Below are 25,834 nucleotides of genomic sequence, written 5' to 3' on the forward strand. Positions count from 1 at the left end.
AAGATTTCTATGCCAAGTGGGGAGTTCTTACAGCATTCCTTGCCCAGAACCAGGTATCAGAACCCCTCACTAATGGCAGAATACACAGATGGTTAGAAAAGAATACGTAATTATTTGCCAAACCTCAGACATATAAGGGGAGATTTATTAAAGCTTGGAGAGAGATACTGGTTAGGTTGCTGCCTATGGTAATACAAGGTAATACTGGTTAGGTTGATGCCTATGGTAATACAATATTATTATAAACCCGATAGAAGCAATGTGTGATCTTACAATTATGAGGCATCACCTGGAACTATCAGAACAGGAAAATGTACATCTCTGTGGGCTAGATGACCGCTAGACAGCTGAAACTAGCCTCAATAAATGGAAATGTGCTTTGCCAGAGGGAACATTATAGACTCCCAACACAATCAGGCAATGTATAAAGAGCGGAGTCTTTTGTGCATTCACACAAAACACATTTCACAGCTGAACAGCAGAAAAAGCTGTATCTGCAAACGACATGGGAAGCAGGGGCTGTGTGCTCACCTCCATTAGCTCTCTGTGTGTTACACTGATCAGGATCACCGAGCCGCAGACACTAGATTTACTATTTTTTATATGGAAATGTTTACTATATCTGTAAACATAGAAAAATATATATTACATTTTTATCACCAAAAAAGACTAATCGTAACATTCCGCTGTTGTCATTAATTGTAAATAAAGAAATACTCTGTTCAGCTGCACCCTATACACTATGTTGCCTTGTCCTGTATCCAGCTGCACCCCATATACTATGTTGCCTTGTCCTGTATCCAGCTGCACCCTATATACTATGTTGCCTTGTCCTGTATCCAGCTGCACCCTATATACTATGTTGCCTTGTCCTGTATCCAGCTGCACCCCATATACTATGTTGCCTTGTCCTGTATCCAGCTGCACCCCATATACTATGTTGCCTTGTCCTGTATCCAGCTGCACCCCATATACTATGCTGCCTTTTCTTGTATCCAGCTGCCCCCCATATACTATGTTGCCTTATCCTGTATCCAGCTGCACCCCATATACTATGTTGCCTTGTCCTGTATCCAGCTGCATCCTATATACTATGTTGCCTTTTCTTGTATCCAGCTGCACCCCATATACTATGTTGCCTTGTCCTGTATCCAGCTGCACCCCATATACAGTACTATGTTGCCTTGTCCTGTATCCAGCTGCATCCCATATACTATGTTGCCTTGTCCTGTATCCAGCTGCACCCCGTATACTATGTTGCCTTGTCCTGTATCCAGCTGCACCCCATATACCATGTTGCCTTGTCCTGTATCCAGCTGCATCCCATATACTATGTTGCCTTGTCCTGTATCCAGCTGCACCCCGTATACTATGTTGCCTTGTCCTGTATCCAGCTGCACCCCATATACTATGTTGCCTTGTCCTGTATCCAGCTGCACCCCATATACAGTACTATGTTGCCTTGTCCTGTATCCAGCTGCACCCCATATACAGTACTATGTTGCCTTGTCCTGTATCCAGCTGCACCCCATATACTATGTTGCCTTGTCCTGTATCCAGCTGCACCCCATATACAGTACTATGTTGCCTTGTCCTGTATCCAGCTGCACCCCATATACAGTACTATGTTGCCTTGTCCTGTATCCAGCTGCACCCCATATACTATGTTGCCTTGTCCTGTATCCAGCTGCACCCCATATACAGTACTATGTTGCCTTGTCCTGTATCCAGCTGCATCCCATATACTATGTTGCCTTTTCTTGTATCCAGCTGCACCCCATATACTGTGTTGCCTTGTCCTGTATCCAGCTGCACCCCATATACAGTACTATGTTGCCTTGTCCTGTATCCAGCTGCATCCCATATACTATGTTGCCTTTTCCTGTATCCAGCTGCACCCCGTATACTATGTTGCCTTGTCCTGTATCCAGCTGCACCTCATATACCATGCTGCCTTGTCCTGTATCCAGCTGCCCCCCATATACCATGTTGCCTTGTCCTGTATCCAGCTGCATCCCATATACTATGTTGCCTTGTCCTGTATCCAGCTGCACCCCATATACAGTACTATGTTGCCTTGTCCTGTATCCAGCTGCATCCCATATACTATGTTGCCTTGTCCTGTATCCAGCTGCACCCCATATATCATGTTGCCTTGTCCTGTATCCAGCTGCCCCCCATATACTATGTTGCCTTATCCTGTATCCAGCTGCACCCCATATACTATGTTGCCTTGTCCTGTATCCAGCTGCACCCCATATACAGTACTAGGTTGCCTTGTCCTGTATCCAGCTGCACCCCATATACCATGTTGCCTTGTCCTGTATCCAGCTGCACCCCATATACCATGTTGCCTTGTCCTGTATCCAGCTGCACCCCGTATACTATGTTGCCTTGTCCTGTATCCAGCTGCACCCCATATACTATGTTGCCTTGTCCTGTATCCATCTGCACCCCATATACAGTACTATGTTGCCTTGTCCTGTATCCAGCTGCACCCCATATACTATGTTGCCTTTTCTTGTATCCAGCTGCACCCCATATACTGTGTTGCCTTGTCCTGTATCCAGCTGCACCCCATATACAGTACTATGTTGCCTTGTCCTGTATCCAGCTGCATCCCATATACTATGTTGCCTTTTCCTGTATCCAGCTGCACCCCGTATACTATGTTGCCTTGTCCTGTATCCAGCTGCACCCTATATACTATGTTGCCTTGTCCTGTATCCAGCTGCACCCCATATACTATGTTGCTTTGTCCTGTATCCAGCTGCACCACATATAGTATGTTGCCTTGTCCTGTATCGAGCTGCACCCCATATACTATGTTGCCTTGTCCTGTATCCAGCTGCACCCCATATACTATGTTGCCTTGTCCTGTATCCAGCTGCACCCCATATACTATGTTGCCTTGTCCTGTATCCAGCTGCATCCCATATACTATGTTGCCTTGTCCTGTATCCAGCTGCATCCCATATACTATGTTGCCTTGTCCTGTATCCAGCTGCACCCCATATACCATGTTGCCTTGTCCTGTATCCAGCTGCACCCCATATACTATGTTGCCTTGTCCTGTATCCAGCTGCACCCCATATACTATGTTGCCTTTTCTTGTATCCAGCTGCACCCCATATACTATGTTGCCTTGTCCTGTATCCAGCTGCACCCCATATACAGTACTATGTTGCCTTGTCCTGTATCCAGCTGCATCCCGTATACTATGTTGCCTTTTCCTGTATCCAGCTGCACCCCGTATACTATGTTGCCTTGTCTTGTATCCAGCTGCACCCCGTATACTATGTTGCCTTGTCCTGTATCCAGCTGCACCCCATATACTATGTTGCCTTGTCCTGTATCCAGCTGCACCCTATATACTATGTTGCCTTGTCCTGTATCCAGCTGCACCCTATATACTATGTTGCCTTGTCCTGTATCCAGCTGCACCCCATATACTATGTTGCCTTGTCCTGTATCCAGCTGCACCCCATATACTATGCTGCCTTTTCTTGTATCCAGCTGCCCCCCATATACTATGTTGCCTTATCCTGTATCCAGCTGCACCCCATATACTATGTTGCCTTGTCCTGTATCCAGCTGCACCCTATATACTATGTTGCCTTTTCTTGTATCCAGCTGCACCCCATATACTATGTTGCCTTGTCCTGTATCCAGCTGCACCCCATATACAGTACTATGTTGCCTTGTCCTGTATCCAGCTGCATCCCATATACTATGTTGCCTTGTCCTGTATCCAGCTGCACCCCGTATACTATGTTGCCTTGTCCTGTATCCAGCTGCACCCCGTATACCATGTTGCCTTGTCCTGTATCCAGCTGCATCCCATATACTATGTTGCCTTGTCCTGTATCCAGCTGCACCCCGTATACTATGTTGCCTTGTCCTGTATCCAGCTGCACCCCATATACTATGTTGCCTTGTCCTGTATCCAGCTGCACCCCATATACAGTACTATGTTGCCTTGTCCTGTATCCAGCTGCACCCCATATACAGTACTATGTTGCCTTGTCCTGTATCCAGCTGCACCCCATATACTATGTTGCCTTGTCCTGTATCCAGCTGCACCCCATATACAGTACTATGTTGCCTTGTCCTGTATCCAGCTGCATCCCATATACTATGTTGCCTTTTCTTGTATCCAGCTGCACCCCATATACTGTGTTGCCTTGTCCTGTATCCAGCTGCACCCCATATACAGTACTATGTTGCCTTGTCCTGTATCCAGCTGCATCCCATATACTATGTTGCCTTTTCCTGTATCCAGCTGCACCCCGTATACTATGTTGCCTTGTCCTGTATCCAGCTGCACCTCATATACCATGCTGCCTTGTCCTGTATCCAGCTGCCCCCCATATACCATGTTGCCTTGTCCTGTATCCAGCTGCATCCCATATACTATGTTGCCTTGTCCTGTATCCAGCTGCACCCCATATACAGTACTATGTTGCCTTGTCCTGTATCCAGCTGCATCCCATATACTATGTTGCCTTGTCCTGTATCCAGCTGCACCCCATATATCATGTTGCCTTGTCCTGTATCCAGCTGCCCCCCATATACTATGTTGCCTTATCCTGTATCCAGCTGCACCCCATATACTATGTTGCCTTGTCCTGTATCCAGCTGCACCCCATATACAGTACTAGGTTGCCTTGTCCTGTATCCAGCTGCACCCCATATACCATGTTGCCTTGTCCTGTATCCAGCTGCACCCCATATACCATGTTGCCTTGTCCTGTATCCAGCTGCACCCCGTATACTATGTTGCCTTGTCCTGTATCCAGCTGCACCCCATATACTATGTTGCCTTGTCCTGTATCCATCTGCACCCCATATACAGTACTATGTTGCCTTGTCCTGTATCCAGCTGCACCCCATATACAGTACTATGTTGCCTTGTCCTGTATCCAGCTGCACCCCATATACTATGTTGCCTTGTCCTGTATCCAGCTGCACCCCATATACAGTACTATGTTGCCTTGTCCTGTATCCAGCTGCACCCCATATACTATGTTGCCTTTTCTTGTATCCAGCTGCACCCCATATACTGTGTTGCCTTGTCCTGTATCCAGCTGCACCCCATATACAGTACTATGTTGCCTTGTCCTGTATCCAGCTGCATCCCATATACTATGTTGCCTTTTCCTGTATCCAGCTGCACCCCGTATACTATGTTGCCTTGTCCTGTATCCAGCTGCACCCTATATACTATGTTGCCTTGTCCTGTATCCAGCTGCACCCCATATACTATGTTGCTTTGTCCTGTATCCAGCTGCACCACATATAGTATGTTGCCTTGTCCTGTATCGAGCTGCACCCCATATACTATGTTGCCTTGTCCTGTATCCAGCTGCACCCCATATACTATGTTGCCTTGTCCTGTATCCAGCTGCACCCCATATACTATGTTGCCTTGTCCTGTATCCAGCTGCATCCCATATACTATGTTGCCTTGTCCTGTATCCAGCTGCATCCCATATACTATGTTGCCTTGTCCTGTATCCAGCTGCACCCCATATACCATGTTGCCTTGTCCTGTATCCAGCTGCACCCCATATACTATGTTGCCTTGTCCTGTATCCAGCTGCACCCCATATACTATGTTGCCTTTTCTTGTATCCAGCTGCACCCCATATACTATGTTGCCTTGTCCTGTATCCAGCTGCACCCCATATACAGTACTATGTTGCCTTGTCCTGTATCCAGCTGCATCCCGTATACTATGTTGCCTTTTCCTGTATCCAGCTGCACCCCGTATACTATGTTGCCTTGTCTTGTATCCAGCTGCACCCCGTATACTATGTTGCCTTGTCCTGTATCCAGCTGCACCCCATATACTATGTTGCTTTGTCCAGTATTCAGCTGCACCCCATATACCATGTTGCCTTGTCCTGTATCCAGCTGCACCCTATATACCATGTTGCCTTGTCCTGTATCCAGCTGCACCCCATATACCATGTTGCCTTGTCCTGTATCCAGCTGCACTCCATATACCATGTTGCCTTATCCTGTATCCAGCTGCACCCCATATACTATGTTGCCTTATCCTGTATCCAGCTGCACCCCATATACCATGTTGCTTTGTCCTGTATCCAGCTGCACCCCATATACCATGTTGCCTTATCCTGTATCCAGCTGCACCCTATATACTATGTTGCCTTGTCCTGTATCCAGCTGCACCCCATATACTATGTTGCCTTGTCCTGTATCCAGCTGCACCCTATATACTATGTTGCCTTGTCCTGTATCCAGCTGCACCCCATATACTATGGTGCCTTGTCCTGTATCCAACTGCGCCCCATATACTATGTTGCCTTGTCCTGTATCCAGCTGCACCCTATATACTATGTTGCCTTGTCCTGTATCCAGCTGCACCCCATATACTATGTTGCCTTGTCCTGTATCTAGCTGCACCCTATATACTATGTTGCCTTGTCCTGTATCCAGCTGCACCCCATATACTATGTTGCCTTGTCCTGTATCCAGCTGCACCCCATATACTATGTTGCCTTGTCCTGTATCCAGCTGCACCCCATATACTATGTTGCCTTGTCCTGTATCCAGCTGCATCCCATATACTATGTTGCCTTGTCCTGTATCCAGCTGCATCCCATATACTATGTTGCCTTGTCCTGTATCCAGCTGCACCCCATATACCATGTTGCCTTGTCCTGTATCCAGCTGCACCCCATATACTATGTTGCCTTGTCCTGTATCCAGCTGCACCCCATATACTATGTTGCCTTTTCTTGTATCCAGCTGCACCCCATATACTATGTTGCCTTGTCCTGTATCCAGCTGCACCCCATATACAGTACTATGTTGCCTTGTCCTGTATCCAGCTGCATCCCGTATACTATGTTGCCTTTTCCTGTATCCAGCTGCACCCCGTATACTATGTTGCCTTGTCTTGTATCCAGCTGCACCCCGTATACTATGTTGCCTTGTCCTGTATCCAGCTGCACCCCATATACTATGTTGCTTTGTCCAGTATTCAGCTGCACCCCATATACTATGTTGCCTTGTCCTGTATCCAGCTGCACCCTATATACCATGTTGCCTTGTCCTGTATCCAGCTGCACCCCATATACCATGTTGCCTTGTCCTGTATCCAGCTGCACTCCATATACCATGTTGCCTTATCCTGTATCCAGCTGCACCCCATATACTATGTTGCCTTATCCTGTATCCAGCTGCACCCCATATACCATGTTGCTTTGTCCTGTATCCAGCTGCACCCCATATACCATGTTGCCTTATCCTGTATCCAGCTGCACCCTATATACTATGTTGCCTTGTCCTGTATCCAGCTGCACCCCATATACTATGTTGCCTTGTCCTGTATCCAGCTGCACCCTATATACTATGTTGCCTTGTCCTGTATCCAGCTGCACCCTATATACTATGGTGCCTTGTCCTGTATCCAACTGCGCCCCATATACTATGTTGCCTTGTCCTGTATCCAGCTGCACCCTATATACTATGTTGCCTTGTCCTGTATCCAGCTGCACCCCATATACTATGTTGCCTTTTCTTGTATCCAGCTGCACCCCATATACTGTGTTGCCTTGTCCTGTATCCAGCTGCACCCCATATACAGTACTATGTTGCCTTGTCCTGTATCCAGCTGCATCCCATATACTATGTTGCCTTTTCCTGTATCCAGCTGCACCCCGTATACTATGTTGCCTTGTCCTGTATCCAGCTGCACCCTATATACTATGTTGCCTTGTCCTGTATCCAGCTGCACCCCATATACTATGTTGCTGTGTCCTGTATCCAGCTGCACCACATATAGTATGTTGCCTTGTCCTGTATCGAGCTGCACCCCATATACTATGTTGCCTTGTCCTGTATCCAGCTGCACCCCATATACTATGTTGCCTTGTCCTGTATCCAGCTGCACCCCATATACTATGTTGCCTTGTCCTGTATCCAGCTGCATCCCATATACTATGTTGCCTTGTCCTGTATCCAGCTGCATCCCATATACTATGTTGCCTTGTCCTGTATCCAGCTGCACCCCATATACCATGTTGCCTTGTCCTGTATCCAGCTGCACCCCATATACTATGTTGCCTTGTCCTGTATCCAGCTGCACCCCATATACTATGTTGCCTTTTCTTGTATCCAGCTGCACCCCATATACTATGTTGCCTTGTCCTGTATCCAGCTGCACCCCATATACAGTACTATGTTGCCTTGTCCTGTATCCAGCTGCATCCCGTATACTATGTTGCCTTTTCCTGTATCCAGCTGCACCCCGTATACTATGTTGCCTTGTCTTGTATCCAGCTGCACCCCGTATACTATGTTGCCTTGTCCTGTATCCAGCTGCACCCCATATACTATGTTGCTTTGTCCAGTATTCAGCTGCACCCCATATACCATGTTGCCTTGTCCTGTATCCAGCTGCACCCTATATACCATGTTGCCTTGTCCTGTATCCAGCTGCACCCCATATACCATGTTGCCTTGTCCTGTATCCAGCTGCACTCCATATACCATGTTGCCTTATCCTGTATCCAGCTGCACCCCATATACTATGTTACCTTATCCTGTATCCAGCTGCACCCCATATACCATGTTGCTTTGTCCTGTATCCAGCTGCACCCCATATACCATGTTGCCTTATCCTGTATCCAGCTGCACCCTATATACTATGTTGCCTTGTCCTGTATCCAGCTGCACCCCATATACTATGTTGCCTTGTCCTGTATCCAGCTGCACCCTATATACTATGTTGCCTTGTCCTGTATCCAGCTGCACCCTATATACTATGGTGCCTTGTCCTGTATCCAACTGCGCCCCATATACTATGTTGCCTTGTCCTGTATCCAGCTGCACCCTATATACTATGTTGCCTTGTCCTGTATCCAGCTGCACCCCATATACTATGTTGCCTTGTCCTGTATCTAGCTGCACCCTATATACTATGTTGCCTTGTCCTGTATCCAGCTGCACCCCATATACTATGTTGCCTTGTCCTGTATCCAGCTGCACCCCATATACTATGTTGCCTTGTCCTGTATCCAGCTGCACCCTATATACTATGTTGCCTTGTCCTGTATCCAGCTGCACCCTATATACTATGGTGCCTTGTCCTGTATCCAACTGCGCCCCATATACTATGTTGCCTTGTCCTGTATCCAGCTGCACCCTATATACTATGTTGCCTTGTCCTGTATCCAGCTGCACCCCATATACTATGTTGCCTTGTCCTGTATCTAGCTGCACCCTATATACTATGTTGCCTTGTCCTGTATCCAGCTGCACCCCATATACTATGTTGCCTTGTCCTGTATCCAGCTGCACCCTATATACTATGTTGCCTTGTCCTGTATCCAGCTGCACCCTATATACTATGGTGCCTTGTCCTGTATCCAACTGCGCCCCATATACTATGTTGCCTTGTCCTGTATCCAGCTGCACCCTATATACTATGTTGCCTTGTCCTGTATCCAGCTGCACCCCATATACTATGTTGCCTTTTCTTGTATCCAGCTGCACCCCATATACTGTGTTGCCTTGTCCTGTATCCAGCTGCACCCCATATACAGTACTATGTTGCCTTGTCCTGTATCCAGCTGCATCCCATATACTATGTTGCCTTTTCCTGTATCCAGCTGCACCCCGTATACTATGTTGCCTTGTCCTGTATCCAGCTGCACCCTATATACTATGTTGCCTTGTCCTGTATCCAGCTGCACCCCATATACTATGTTGCTTTGTCCTGTATCCAGCTGCACCACATATAGTATGTTGCCTTGTCCTGTATCGAGCTGCACCCCATATACTATGTTGCCTTGTCCTGTATCCAGCTGCACCCCATATACTATGTTGCCTTGTCCTGTATCCAGCTGCACCCCATATACTATGTTGCCTTGTCCTGTATCCAGCTGCATCCCATATACTATGTTGCCTTGTCCTGTATCCAGCTGCATCCCATATACTATGTTGCCTTGTCCTGTATCCAGCTGCACCCCATATACCATGTTGCCTTGTCCTGTATCCAGCTGCACCCCATATACTATGTTGCCTTGTCCTGTATCCAGCTGCACCCCATATACTATGTTGCCTTTTCTTGTATCCAGCTGCACCCCATATACTATGTTGCCTTGTCCTGTATCCAGCTGCACCCCATATACAGTACTATGTTGCCTTGTCCTGTATCCAGCTGCATCCCGTATACTATGTTGCCTTTTCCTGTATCCAGCTGCACCCCGTATACTATGTTGCCTTGTCTTGTATCCAGCTGCACCCCATATACTATGTTGCCTTGTCCTGTATCCAGCTGCACCCCATATACTATGTTGCTTTGTCCAGTATTCAGCTGCACCCCATATACCATGTTGCCTTGTCCTGTATCCAGCTGCACCCTATATACCATGTTGCCTTGTCCTGTATCCAGCTGCACCCCATATACCATGTTGCCTTGTCCTGTATCCAGCTGCACTCCATATACCATGTTGCCTTATCCTGTATCCAGCTGCACCCCATATACTATGTTGCCTTATCCTGTATCCAGCTGCACCCCATATACCATGTTGCTTTGTCCTGTATCCAGCTGCACCCCATATACCATGTTGCCTTATCCTGTATCCAGCTGCACCCTATATACTATGTTGCCTTGTCCTGTATCCAGCTGCACCCCATATACTATGTTGCCTTGTCCTGTATCCAGCTGCACCCTATATACTATGTTGCCTTGTCCTGTATCCAGCTGCACCCTATATACTATGGTGCCTTGTCCTGTATCCAACTGCGCCCCATATACTATGTTGCCTTGTCCTGTATCCAGCTGCACCCTATATACTATGTTGCCTTGTCCTGTATCCAGCTGCACCCCATATACTATGTTGCCTTGTCCTGTATCTAGCTGCACCCTATATACTATGTTGCCTTGTCCTGTATCCAGCTGCACCCCATATACTATGTTGCCTTGTCCTGTATCCAGCTGCACCCCATATACTATGTTGCCTTGTCCTGTATCCAGCTGCACCCTATATACTATGTTGCCTTGTCCTGTATCCAGCTGCACCCTATATACTATGGTGCCTTGTCCTGTATCCAACTGCGCCCCATATACTATGTTGCCTTGTCCTGTATCCAGCTGCACCCTATATACTATGTTGCCTTGTCCTGTATCCAGCTGCACCCCATATACTATGTTGCCTTGTCCTGTATCTAGCTGCACCCTATATACTATGTTGCCTTGTCCTGTATCCAGCTGCACCCCATATACTATGTTGCCTTGTCCTGTATCCAGCTGCACCCCATATACTATGTTGCCTTGTCCTGTATCCAGCTGCACCCTATATACTATGTTGCATGGTTTCAGCTGAGCAAGGAGCAGGGATCCCCAGCTATGTGCTGCTGTATACTATACACTGCAGACAATCTGTTACAGATCTCCACAGCTGAGGAGGTGGCTGCAGGAAGCCGGTCCGGCGTTCCGGTTACTATCTTGGACAGGCACAGTAACGTTACCATGGTAGCCGCGGCCAGGGCCTGTCAGTATTACCTTTCCTGTGCAGACCAGCTTCCTGTGCTGTGCTGGGTCAGACTAAGCCGGGGGGAGGTCCTGGGAAGTGTGTGGGGGACTGAGGGAGATAGATAGGCAGCAGCTTTCTGTGTATTACAGAACATATCTCATTGCAGCAGAAGCTACACTACAAACCAAAACCACAGTATCTGATAAGACAATGCTGAATGGAAACAGTGTCACGAATACCCTTTAGTGACTGGCAGACACTGTATGACAGATTAGACAATAAACTTGCAAAGCAAGACAGGCAGGTAATGCATTCATTGCACAACTAAGCCAGTTATAATAATGTATTAGGAAATTCAGTTATATAATAATGCATACCATGGCACTGTAATATTTTTCCAGCATGCAGGATGTACTCAGGGATCTGGGAATCTCTCATTTACAGTGCTGCTTATTTTGCTATTTGTGCAAACTACATAATGCACCCAGTTTATTACAGGACAGCAGGTGGGTAATTCATCTACCAGCCAAGATAAATTATGGGATGGTTGTATGGATTATTATAACAATAATGCTTCCTTATATAGGACTTATATAATAGGACTTACAGTAGGACTCATAGCACTTTACATTATTGCAGAGAGTGAGGTAGTCGCTAAATTGCTTTTCTGTGCATTAATCCCAGACCTGTCTACTCGTCCGGGATATCCCGGAGAGTCACAGGTTTCAGGAGAGTAGGTGAGCCTCACAGATACCCTAACTTCCCCAGTGACGTGTCTGTGCCAGGGGCTTGTGACATAATTTCTGTTACATTACGACATCATGGCCCTCTACTCAATGCTGCAATTTGCAGTAGGGCCACAATAACGTGATATACCGCACCATGGGCAGGATGGTGTCGCATCCATGATGTGACACATCCCGCCATTTATTGGGTACATACCCACGTTAATTATGTACTTAGAAATGCGATTAAAATCACAAAGGACAGCTCTCCTGATACCCAGAAATCCCTCTGCGCATGTGCAGAACATTGCGTTCAGCAGCGGGGGACACTGGGAGGGATCCGATTGGATCCCTCCCAGGACAATTGTGAATAGAAGCCCACAGGCATCTATTGGGTAACGCCATCCAGCGACTCCATGCTCTGGAATGTTTTCCATTCTGGAGCTTGGTACATATGGAAATGCGTCCGAGTTTTGCCCGCATTTCCAAGCTTAGTCCCGCCCTGTGTGCCCCACTCTGCATTTCCTACCTGCGTCTGCTCTTCCAGAGGACATTTTCAAAAGGTTGGCACCTAGGATTAATCCACATCAGTCCTTATCTCTTTGGACGTTACAGTCTAAATTTCCTATTATACAAAAACCAAATAACCTACCAATCTGATTTGTTTTAGTGGCTGTGGGTGAAAACCGGAGTCCCCAGAGGAAACTTCTGCAAACATGGTGAGAACATATACACACAAATAATCAGAATCAGACCCATGAGTTGTGAGCCAGCAATGCTAACCACTCTGCATTCGTGCTTCACTTTGGACATGACCAAAGTGTGGTCACACAGATAACCTGACAGTAGATGTTTTAAATGCTGCGTCACCTGTTTCAGCACAAAGAAAAACTGAAAGTCCATGAGGTCACAATCAGACTGCTGAAGATGAGGACACAGGGCACCGCGAGACTTTCCCGGAGGGTTAAGTAATGTTAAATGCCGACGACATATTCATTTGTATCACTGTGATACTAAACTAAGTATGCTGCTGGCAATAAGTATCAGTAATAATCAGTAATAAACGGAGCCCTTAATGTAACTATCCTTTACAATTATTGCCTCAGGGCCTGATTCAGAGACGGACGTTCTGAAAGAGGGCTTGCTCTGAATCAGGGCGTTTTTTTTTTTTTCTGAGTGGCCTCCCGGCCGCTCGCATAGCTGTGGGTGAGCCCCCACGGCTATTGCGAGCGGCCAGGATGAGCCGGATGCTATGACAGAGCGCTCGCTCAGAATCAGGGCCGGGCTATTTATTTTTTTGGATCGGCCTCCTGGCCGCTCGCATAGCTATTGCGAGCGGCCATGATGATGGTCGCGATGGTTAAGACCATCGCAACCATCGGGCTTGCGACGAGACCCTTGTGGTAGGGTCTCATGACCGCAAGCCCCAGAGAGCTTCCGGCTCTAATAGAGCCGGAAGCTCTCCCTCTGACATCACTGGTGATGTCAGTGGGGCTGCCCATAAACGGCAGGCGTTCTCTTAGGGACGCCTCCGTTTGTGAAGCCACCCCCACGCCATGCCTCCAAAACGGGGCGAGCTGTCGATCAACATCGACAGCCGCCCCCTTTTGGTGCGAGACCCGGAGCGACGGAGCGCCCGTCGCTAGCCGGGTCTCGCGCATGCGCAGTGGCCAAACATCGACCCGCTCGCGAGCGGGTCTGAATCAGGCCCTCAGTTCTAAATGGCCTTTTGATATTGCATTGTTGTCATCTTAAAACTAAAAGTGAATAGTGCCACAGCTATAACAGTCACAATGGGCTAGATGTACTAAGCCTTGGAATGTGATAAGGTGGACGGAGATAAAGTACCAGCCAATCAGCTCCTGTCATTTTTCAAACAGCCTGTAAAGTGACAGGAGCTGATTGGTTGGTACTTTATCTCTCTCCACTTTATCACTGTCAAAGGCTTAGTGCATCTGCCTGAGAGGTGAGCGCATTGCGACACTCAAAGTAAAGTATCGCAAGCAGGTGAGGAAAATAGCAAATACACAGCAGACAGAACACCAATTAGCACAGACATAATGAGCATTAACTGAGGAAAACTGTACTTTTATATTTAGAGTACCGCTGCAGCCCTATCAGTAGGCGAGGGGTCTGTTACTGAGTCGGGCGCAATGGCAGTGTTTATGCAGTCGAGCATTTACTTTCTACTGTGTATGCGTCTAATTCGCTAAAAATGTGCATGGGTCCCTTGGCGCTCACAGACTCACAGTAGCAATGGAGACACAGGGTATATGCAGTATCATGAGAATGTTCTGGGTGTTCCTGGGCAGTGACTGGGAGGTGGCTATACAGACGGATTGAGATCTTCCGTCTTATTGGCGTGTTATGGGAGCGTTGCGGGCGTGTCGCTGAACTGGTTGCGATTCCAGGGCCTGATTCTGAGATGTACGCTGTAGCACAACCTCTGCACCTTTGTATTCCAATGCCCCACGAGGCGTCTTAAGTACTAAGATGCCCACTGCCAGGCCGGCTTCTCTGATCAGATGCTGCATCCGTAGACGCAGTATCGGATGAACTGCATGAACATCGGTCCTCTGAGTAACCCTTAGGCTGTGTATTTCATGCTGCCATGGCCAGTGACGCTGTGTCCGAGGATGCAGCCACTGGACTCCGAATGCCCAGAAACGGGGACAAAACCCCCCCATGTACTGGGTCGCCGGCCGTCGCTGCCCCTTCCCCACCCCTTAATGGCTGCAGCATGTCAATCATTAGGACGCACTCCGATCATTATCGCAGACACCGATCTGCACATGCGGACGCTGAAGCATCCAAATCACAATCAGGCTCCATTTGTTCTGGTGCTGTATAGTGCGATATGTGACCCAAATATAAAGTGGCAGATACATAAAAGGTTACTGAGGTCAGTAATAAGTGCTACACTAGGAAGATTGTAAAATAATGTATGGAAAAGGCAAAATGCCAATTACTATGTAATAAGAGGGTGAGTCAAAAATTATCCGTACTCCAGTTATATTAAAACTTCTGTTGGTCGCACTGTCTTATCAACGCTTTCCGTACTAGGTCGCTGTCTCCCCGGTCTCTGCTGTGCAGGTTTGAACGTGTTCCATCAGTTCATTTGTGACTGGAGCGCAGGAAAAACATGGCTGCCCCACTTGTGATTTGCACGAAAGAAGAGCAGGGTGCAGTGATTCGTTTTTCGTGGTCTGAGGGAATGTCTGGTGCCGATATTTATCGAAGACTTTGTGCACAGTATGGAGAAAGTGTTTTGTCGCGAAGAAGTGTGTATGAATGGATAGAGGAGTTCAAAGAAGGTCGCACAAGTGTCAGCCATGAAGAAGGAGCCGGACGCCCGTCCACGAGTGATGAGCGTGCACGTGAACTGATTCTGTTGGATAGACGAGTGACAGCGGGTTATGTTGCAAATCATTTGCAAATCAGCCGTGGCTCTGCCTATGCAATAATCCACGACAGACTGATGAAGGGGTGAAGACAGCGGTGCATTCGTAGCTCGCTGCTCAGCCTGAAACATTTTTCAATGAGGGAATATGAAAGCTTGTTGACAGATGGACAAAGTGTATTGAAAAGCAGGGAGATTATGTCGAGAAATAATGCATTTGTCTTGGATTAAAATTAATTCTACAGCCAGAGTGCGGATCATTTTAGACTCACCCTTGTACATTATCATATCTAACACGCTGAAGTTAGTAAATATTTGTGTCTCTTATTTGATTGTCAAACTGATCATTTTAACATACACAACAGTCTGTAACTTGGAGTGCTAACTAGAGATAGGGCAATCCCTCACCTCATGACTAATGGTCTGCTCCTGCACGGCTCCTGGCCATGGAACAGCAGACCCCCACTCAGCAGATGGACATGGAGTTCCTATTATAAACAAAGGCTCTGGGTTCAGTTCTGGAAATGTGACTCAGAACTTTCTAATAACCAGGAAAGCTGGAAAAACAATGCGTAACAAGCCAAGCCCTTACATCTATTTCAGGTTACATTTCTTGTAGTTCCAGTGACATATCACAAAGGATGGAATTTAGTTTTAGAGAGTAACTAAAAATACGTCATAGCACCTTCTATTGTACAAGATAAATCCACCCTTATGCAACCCTGATGCTGCTCCCTAACATTACATCAGCAGCATTTTAAAGGGGCCCATTTATCATTAAATATTTGTGGCTTATTCCCCGAAAACACCTGGTTTTGGGGGGGTAACCGTGCAAATATTTAGTACCACCCCCCCCATGTATGGAGGAGAGACCACAGCAGATATCTCCAATACCCGCTGCTGTCCCTCCTTTCCCGTCGGCAGCCGCATCTCCCATAGCAACACCGGGGATGCCATGCTGCCAGATTTACCAACTTCTGCCCACCTGTCATTTTGGTGACCTACCTGTGTTACAGTTTATTTATAGGGTGCCACAAGCTGCACCCAGCAGTACATAAATACATAGGAGAACTACTGTGTAACACAATGATACAACCAAAGGCAAGCTAAGGGCGATAAGGGGAAAGTAGAGAATAGGGTGACTCTCTAAGGCAAGTAGAAGCAGCAGTGATGGGGCAGAAAGAGAATAGGACGCACTACAGCACTCCATAAGCCTGTATCCAGGGCCGGTTTAAGGTTTGTGGGAGCCCCAGGGCAACTCATTTGTAGAGGCCCCTGCTAAAATAATGGTCAATGTGATATGCTGGCGATGTTATTAAAAAATATAATGTGTAACTACTCCCAGCACCACAAATGTGTAACGCACTGTAGTGCCCCAGTACACATTATGCCGCACAGAACCCCCAGTTCACATTATGCCACACAGAAACCCCAGTTCACATTATACCACAGTACCCGCTCAGTTTGTTACAAACAGGCCAGGTGTGAATGATAGAGTGAGTGAAGTTTCAGACTGTTAGACCCTTGGGAAAACCCAGGGATCCTGCAAATGGAGAGTAGTGGGCGACTAAGAAGAATTTAAAAGGAATCGGTATGTAATGCCGCCGGATCTAATGCCGGCGGACTAAATACCGACAGTGGAAGGCAGAACAAAGACATTTCCAACTAGAGCTCATAAGTACTCCCCTCCCCTCTTTCCCCCTAACACTCCCTTAGGGGTGCCTAACCCGAACCTCCCCCCTGGTGGTGCCTAACCCTAAGTCCCCCTCGGGGGTGCCTAAACCTAGCCCCCCTGCACTCTAAACCCCCCCCTCGCGGCTAATAACTAGCCCCGGCTTACCTTCGTTCGGGATGCCGGGCGTTGGGATTTCGGCGTCGGGCTAAACATAGCCGTCGGGATTTAGATGCCTATCCCTTCATTACTGACTGTGGGATGGAAACCAATAGAAATATGGCAACGCACAGTGAGAAACTTCTGAATGATTTCCAGGGTAAACAGAGCCGTGCCAATCTCAAAGGACAAGCAAAATTACTACAACCTCCTTTACAACATAGCAAATTATTTTTGCGATGGATGCACTGCACTCTAAGTGGGCAATGCAATTCTCTGCGATGTCCGACAGCACAAATGACCATTTATTACAGTAAAGAGACTTTACTCATTATTACTCACAAATCAGAGCAAATATACAATTGTGTGGCATTCCGCCACAAGGGTGCAAGGAATAGCCCCAATCTTCATCCTAGCCCTAGGGTATCTTCGAGAGAGGGGAACCCACTTTCCGAGGAATTCCAGGGCTTGGTGGACCAGTCCGGACCTGGCTATGCTTCTTGTTTGAGGAGGATATTTACGCAGATTGAGAAATTTTTAGCCATTGCGCATGCGTGAAACCTGTACTGCGCATGCGCAGCGATTGGTTTGCGATTACGCTCGCACAGAGGATTCACTCATAAAGTGAGTGTCAGATAATCAGCGGTGGGGGGAGGTAACGAGGCTAGATAAGGAAAGGCAGGTGTGTCTAACCGTTTAAACTGCATTTAATGGGTTTGCATAAATCAGCCATTGCGATCTCCTGTGCAGCATGAATGCTCTCAGGTGTCAGGAGACACGCAGTGTTTGAGACAGGTCAGACTTCACTCAGGAGCTGCGTGACTGCCCGATGTGCGTCGATGTTCCCGATGGTTACACTACTGCATGTTGTGGGACGTATATGAGAGGGCAGCAGTGGGCGTCCCTATGCTCGGGGAAGCTTTGGAAGACATTAGCATATTTTTGCAATTGTGAACCGTAAGATATCTCAGTTGCGATTGCATTAGTGTAAATCTCGGAATCCGGCCCTTAGACCATAATATATCTCAAGCAAAATGATGTAAGTAATGCACATGATCAGGATACAATGTAGCAGTGCTCCCACCCAGTCTGACCAACCATCATCTGTCTTCTGGCCACAGGTCCCGCTGGCCGAGGGTGTGTTGCGCCCCGCTCCCCGTGGCCTCCGATGCAAGTGTATGGGCGGTCGGCTGAGCGCCCGTCAACACAGCACGATGCCCCAATATATCTGCAGTGCAGCAGAGCCAACGCAATATGTCTGTGAATGACGTCGTTCACAGACATATCGCTGGTACGCACTGGTCGACGCACACAAGATATATTGGCCGGTCAATTGATCGGCCAATATACAGTCAGGTGCATAAATATTGGGACATTGACAGAATTTTCAGATTTTGGCCTCTATTCACCACCACAATGGCTTTGAAATGAAACAAACAAGATGTGCTTTCACTGCAGACTTTCAGATTTAATTTGAGGGTAATTACATACAAATCAGGTGAACGGTGTAGGAATTACAACGGTTTCTATACGTGCCTCCCACTTTTTAAGGGACCAAAAGTAATGGGACAAACTAAACAATCCTAAATCTAACTTTCACTTTTTAATACTTTGTTTCAAATCCTTTGCAGGTAATTACAGTCCTGAAGGCTGGAATGCATAGACATCACCAGACACTGGGTTTCATCCCTGGTGATGCTCTGCCAGGCCTCTACTGCAAATGTCTTCAGTTCCTGCTTGTTCTTGGGGCATTTTCCCTTCTGTTTTGTCTTCATCAAGTGAAATGCATGCTCAATTGGATTCAGGTCAGGGGATTGACTTGGCCATTGCATAACATTCCACTTTTTAGCCTCAAAAAACTCTTTGGTTGCTTTTGCAGTATGCTTTGGGTCATTGTCCATCTGCACTGTGAAGCGCCGTCCAATGAGTTCTGAAGCATTTGACGGAATATGAGCAAATAATATTGCCCGAAACACTTCAGAATTCATTCTGCTGCTTTCGTCAGCAGTCACATCATCAATAAATACAGGGGATCCAGTTCCATTGGCAGCCATACATGCCCACGCCATGACACTACCACTACCATGCTTCATTGATGAGGTGGTATGTTTTGGATCATGAGCAGTTCCTTTCCTTCTCCATACTCTTCTCTTCCCATCACTCTGGTACAAGTTGATCTTTGTCTCATCTGTCCATAGGATGTTGTTCCAGAACTGTAATGGCTTTTTTAGATGTTGTTTGGCAAACTCTAATCTGGTCTTCCTGTTTTTGTGGCTCACCAATGGTTTACATCTTGTGGTGAACCCTCTATATTCACTCTTGTGAAGTCTTCTCTTGATTGTTGACTTTGACACATATACACCTACCTCCTGGAGAGTGTTCTTGATTTGGCCAACTGTTGCGAAGGGGTTTTTCTTCACCAGGGAAATAATTCTTCTGTCATCCACTACAGTTGTTTTCCTTGGTCTTCCGGGTCTTTTGGTGTTGCTGAGCTCTCCGGTGCGTTCTTTCTTTTTAAGAATATTCCAAACAGTTGATTTGGCCACACCTAATGTTTTTGCTATCTCTCTGATGGGTTTGTTTTGATTTTTCAGCCTAATGATGGCTTGCTTCACTGATAGTGACAGCTCTTTGGTTCTCATATTGAGAGTCGACAGCAACTGATTCCAAATGCAAATGTCACACCTAGAATCTACTCCAGACCTTTTACCTGCTTAATTGATAATGAAATAATGAGGGAATAGCCCACACCTGTCCATGAAGTAGCTTTTGAGTTGATAGTCCCATTACTTTTGGCCCCTTAAAAAGTGGGAGGCACATATAGAAACCTTTGTAATTCCTACACTGTTCACCTGATTTGGATGTAATTACTCTCAAATTAAAACTGAAAGTCTGAAGTTAAAGCCCATCTTGTTTGTTTCATTTCAAAGCCATTGTGGTGGTGAATAGAGGCCAAAATATGAAAATTCTGTTAATGTCCCAATATTTATGCACCTGACTGTATCTGCCAGTGTGCACCCAGCATTACAAAGCCTCCAACGTGACCCCTTCCACCAGGTACATAGTAGGTACAAAGTACAAAGTTATCTGCTCCTGGACTTCCCACTCAATTTACGATTGTAGTCATCTGTGTTAAAAACTCTCTTCTCTTCAATAAGTTAATTCAACACAGGTGACTGTAATCATAAAATAAGTGGGACGTCTAGGAGCAGAGCATTGTGTACCTGGTGGAAGAGGTCAAGTTGGACACCAACCAATCAGCTTCTGTCATTTTACAGGCTGTGCTAGAAGAATGACAGTTAGAAGCCGATTGGTCCACAGTTTGATAAATCTCCCCCGCTGATTGGTTGCTATGAGTAACTTCTCCACAGTTTGACAAATCTCCCCCGTACTGTATCGAGCACCGTTGCAGCGCCTGGTTAGTCTTAGAAAACAGGGACGTTGCCAAATCCACAATTCCTGGAAATCTGTTTCCATCTGATCACTGAAAACTCTGCCCCATTTCTGCTGACTGAGTGACAGTAAGTATACTGATGGCTGGCAGCCAGGCTGTAGCAGGCAAATAAAATTTATAAATGCATTATGTGCTGTGCCAGGCATGCCAGCCAGGTTGGCAGTAGACAGACTCACCTCTCAGCTGGAGCTCCCATCCAGTGCTGGTTCCTGCTCTGCTCCCCTCTTACACTGTGTCCACAGCCTGACTCAGTATAACTGCTGCAGTGTTTGCTTATTGCTTTGTCAGTCTAGGGGAGGTGACCAAAGTTCTTTCCTGATCTATGTTCGTGGCAGATGGGGAGGAGCTGTACCCGGAGTCTTCCTTTCTCATTCTATCCTGACCTGACACAGAGCTGTGTTGTAACGCAGTGTACTGACACACACACAATATACAACACCCCAGCGAGGGCCTGCGCAATACACTGTGTGTGTCATGTCATGTAGATGTGAGTGACGTTTCCATCACACAGCTCATCCAGAAAAGATTGTTACTTTGCTTTTAGAACAAGTTGCGCCCTGTGCCGTGATCTATAAGCTGGGATGTATTTATTTCAATAGTCAAATTCCACTGTGAAGGAGTGGGGCTGAAATATGTGGCCTAGAGCTCAGGACGCCCACATTAACACTGAGCCGGTCTGCGATACAGAGAGCCGGCCTGTGATGCTGCCTGTAATTCCCACATGCTGGGTATTTACAGATACAGGGCCTGATTCAGCAAAGAACGCAGTTATTAATACGCACGCAGTCGGTCGATTGTTGTGTACTGTGCATGCGTATACATCGCAGTGCACATGCGCGAACTAGCTATTGCGATCGGGACTGCAAATTGACCCCTCGCAAATTAAGCACCGTTTGTGGGTGGTGACGGGGGGGGGGTTTGGGAAAACACAGGCGTACCAGTGCGTATGCACGGCATTGCAGGGATGTGCATCAATTATCCACTGCGATGCCACGTGCAGTCTGAGGTCTCATGGCGTGTGTGGTTGTTAGCAATTTCTGAGTAAGGTCAGAGCGTGTGCAAGTGTGCGTGAGGCTGGTACTCGATTGTACCGATGGTTTTGCTATTCTGCTAAGCAATATGGATTTGTGCAATGTAAAGTGGGCGTCCTTATGTTGTGCTGAGTTTGCAATGCGATCGCAATGGATTAGCATACTATGGCAGTTCAACTGCATGCGTTCGCAATACTGCGTACCGTAATGAACCAGGCCCACAGTTAGATCTAAATTGAAGCGAGCTGAAGGACCGCTGACATCATAACCATGTGACCCGCGATGGCAGGGGGAGGAGCAAGGTTCAGAACATGGGACCCAAAGTGTACCCTTGCAGGCTCGCTTCGCTCGCCACGCTTCGGGCATAGTGGCGAGCGAAGCCACTATGGATAGTAAAACTGCTTGCTCACCGGCCTTTCCCCTCCTCCTGCCATCGCGGATCACATGGTTGTGATGTCAGAGGTTCTTCTGCCCACTTGGAACTAGCATCAACTGTCATGGTGACGAGGATGGTCCACGTCCATATGTAGATGGTCCATCTTCCGGGCATGTTATGAGAGTGTCGCAGGCATGTTGTGGTTGCGAACCCAGACGCTTAATCGCTCACATTGGAAGCCATACTCACAGAGTTGGTGTAAGTTTTGATGGTGTGACCAAAAGTTGCATCTAAAGACGCACCAAGCTGTATTTCAACGTCTTCAGATGCCCGCATTGGGTGTCTCAGTCCTTACACAGTCAGAGGCACATTTGTACAGCAGAGGCAGCTACGACAAAAGACGCTAAAGCAGTGGCAGCAGCAGGTGACTGAATCAGACCCTTATAGTGTAGTGTTTCCATCTTAACCCCTGGACAGAATACCCCCCTCGCAGTAGCAGCTAACACTATGCATTCAGCACCAAAAACTGACTCTGGAAACCAGGCCTTGGGCATAGGGTAACCCAGCTCCAAAGGGAAACGCCTAGGGTCACCACCCTACTGAGATTACTCTGTCAGACTGCCCGGAGTCCGGACATGTGTAGAGATTGGGACACATCTGTGTCCGGCACTGGGATCAAGCACTGGGTCCCAGAGCCCACATAGGAGCCGTTTTTAAAATTTGGCGCATCGCAAAGTCAGTACAACGGCGGAGGGGGGGATAAGCATGGTAGAACTCCTGAAGATGCGCAGGAGACACAAAAGAGGTGATTCGGACGATCAAAGACACCAGAAGGCAGAAGACCGGAAGAGGCGGCAAAAGGAAGATAGAAGATACCGGGTCAAGCCAGAAGACTCCAGAACTCCTAAGCCCTGGCGGAAAGTGGGCTGTTGAAAAAGGGCTTATGCTGGCCCCCTTGCTATACAAGGGATGTCCGGCGAGAGTCAAGATTGATAGTGTAAAGCGCTCTAAGTATTAAATGTCTGTTTCTCTAGCAGCTAAAGACTATGGGGCCTATTCATTAAACATAAAAATTCTCTGGAGATAATTAGCTAGAACTCTCATGGAGTTCTAGCTAATTATAGGTGGAATTCATCATTCCACCTCTCCATAAGTATCTATTCCGAAAAGCTGTCATTTTTGCGATGACAGCTTTTCGGGAAATAGATACTTTTCCCTCTCTACACTACCTTATCGCATCTGGAAACAGTGCTGCGCATGCGCTGTTACATCTGTAAAACCAGCGCATGCGCAGCACTGCCTACAGATGCGGTAAGTCAGGCGTGCTTAAAGGTCAAAACGGGCGTTTTATGGGTGTGCATAATTAATACAGCAGCGTCATTGACCATGTCACTTGGTTGTTTTATAGTCAGAACTGCTCGCAATATAGCGGTAGGAAAAACCAGCTACAAGAATAGCGAGCAGTTCATACGCTGTTCGATGTACTCGATTAATCTAATAAATAGTGGACATGACGTATGATGCGAGCGGCCAGGGGGCATATTTTTCAAATAAACGTCCGCATGTTTTGTTCGCTCGTTCAGACATGGAGGCGTGAACAGACCGCAATGAGCGAACGGTTCATTTGAATAACCACCCCTTTTTTTTGAACGAACGACCGCAAATAGCGACCAGCTCTGAATCAGGGCCAAAGTCTTGGAGGACAGAGTGGGAGGAAGTAAATCAGTTGTGTGGACAGACAGCATAGAGCACAGGTTCTCAAACTCGGTCCTCAGGACCCCAAACAGTGCATGTTTTCCATGTCTCCACACTGAATCAAGTGAAATAATTAGCTCCACCTGTGGTCCTTTTAAAATGTGTCAGTGAGTAATGATTACACCTATGCACCTGCTGGGTGACCTGCAAAACGTGAACTGTGTGGAGTCCTGAGGACCGAGTTTGAGAACCACTGGCATAGAGTGTAAAGGGAGATTAGATCCAAGATGTAAATGGCAGAGGATTGGGTGAGGGTTTTGTTAGTACAGTAAGAGTGAGGAGTTTGAATTGGGTCCTGTAGGGTAAGGGGAGCCAGTGTAGATGGTGGTGCTATCAATAGATAGTGAAATTGTGAAAGGTGAGTTAATTTGGGAGTTTGGAAAGATTATCAGCTCTGTCTTAGACATGTTAAGTTTAAGAAAGTGCTGGAGCATCCAAGAGGTAATGGCAGTGGCTAGGCAGACGCGGGTGAGTCGCTGGCACGGACTGCATCTAAAGACACAGTAGTGCCGACACAGGATGCCATGTTCAGACAGAGAAATTGCGCCGGATTAGCACAGCTCAGTCAGGCTCTCTCTGACTTTGCCTTACAGCACTCAGTGCCCCAGGAATCAGTACTGCCCCAGCCATATAAATAAAATCCTTCCCCGTCTCCATACTTCCAGAAACCGACCTCCAGGGCTGGCTGCCAATTGCTGCCTGGGGGGGGGGGGCAACACAAGCAGGGGGCCCCGGCTTTCTAAAGAAAAGAAGAAAAAAAGTGACTGAAAAATGGATAACGTGTAAATATATATATATATATATATATATATATACGGTTAAAAAAAAAATAGAAAATTGTACCCAAAATCTATAACCTAACCAACATTGTTTCCCCTCCCTCATTTGTATATCCATTACTGTGCCCACTCCCCATCTGTATACCCATTATTGTGCTTCCCTCCCCATCTGTATACCCATAGTTGTGCTCCTGCCCCCATCAGTATACCCAATATCAGGGGCGTAACTAGGTATTTGAAGGCCCCATAGCAAAAGTTTTTAAGAGCCCCTATGTACCACTCAATGGTGAAAAATGTATCTAGCACATGTAAGTTTCACAAGGAAGATGGGCCCCCGTCAGCTCTGAGCCCCATAGCAGCTACACCCCTTACATCTATGGTACGCCCATCTATGCCCATTATTGTGCCCCCTCCCCATCTGTATACCCATTATTGTGCCCCCTCCCCATCTGTATACCCATTATTGTTCTTCCCTCCCCATCTATATAGAAATGTAAAATAACTATTAGCTGTTGTATACCCTTATAGGTGCATACACACACAACGATTTTTTGAACGATTATCGTTAAACGATATCGTTTAACGATAATCATTTGAAAAAATCGTTCACTTTCTGAGTCAAACGATGAACGATCATTGTTCATGCGAGTTCACGTTTGTAGTTTGTAGTTCAGTCAGACTTGTCAACTCAACGATTTTCATTAAGTTAATATGCAAAAATCGTTTGTAGTTCATAAAAATCGTTCATTAAATTTAAATGAACATAGTAAATGAACAACTTTAGTAAACGATTTTAGTTCATTTTTTCAAGGTAGAAAATCGTTTACTAAAATCGTTCATTAACTCAATCGTTGTGTGTGTATGCAGCTTAATGGTGCATACACACGATCAGATTTTTTCTTCAGATATGGACGATAACGATTTAAAAATCGTTCAGTCGTTCATATCTGAAGGAAAATCGTTCATATCTGAC

At 46.8% G+C, this 25,834-nt stretch overlaps 2 protein-coding genes across 4 annotated transcripts in view; one reads left to right on the forward strand and one right to left on the reverse strand.

Moving 5' to 3' along the window:
- The window catches only part of PLA2G7 (phospholipase A2 group VII), a 58,970-nt gene extending 37,792 nt beyond the window's left edge, over positions 1-21,178 (reverse strand). Inside the window, exons 1-2 of one of the 3 annotated variants that reach the window (XM_088467267.1) lie at positions 11,540-11,561; positions 532-622 (exon numbers count right to left, since the gene is read on the reverse strand). In XM_088467267.1, coding sequence (XP_088323393.1) covers positions 532-537 — 6 coding nt within the window. In that variant the 5' untranslated portion in view covers positions 538-622; positions 11,540-11,561. Of the gene's footprint in view, positions 1-531; positions 623-11,539; positions 11,562-21,096 lie in introns of those variants that run through there. The other 2 variants (XM_088467269.1, XM_088467268.1) reach the window with 2 other exon arrangements.
- ANKRD66 (ankyrin repeat domain 66) overlaps positions 20,903-25,834 on the forward strand; it is a 48,053-nt gene continuing 43,121 nt past the window's right edge. The window contains exon 1 of the mRNA XM_088467271.1: positions 20,903-20,987. The gene's annotated coding sequence lies outside the window, so the exon portion shown is untranslated. The remainder of the gene's footprint in view (positions 20,988-25,834) is intronic.

This window comes from Taudactylus pleione, unplaced genomic scaffold (assembly GCF_031769625.1).
Source record: "Taudactylus pleione unplaced genomic scaffold, aTauple2 ptg000070l, whole genome shotgun sequence".
Classification (NCBI taxonomy): domain Eukaryota; kingdom Metazoa; phylum Chordata; class Amphibia; order Anura; family Myobatrachidae; genus Taudactylus; species Taudactylus pleione.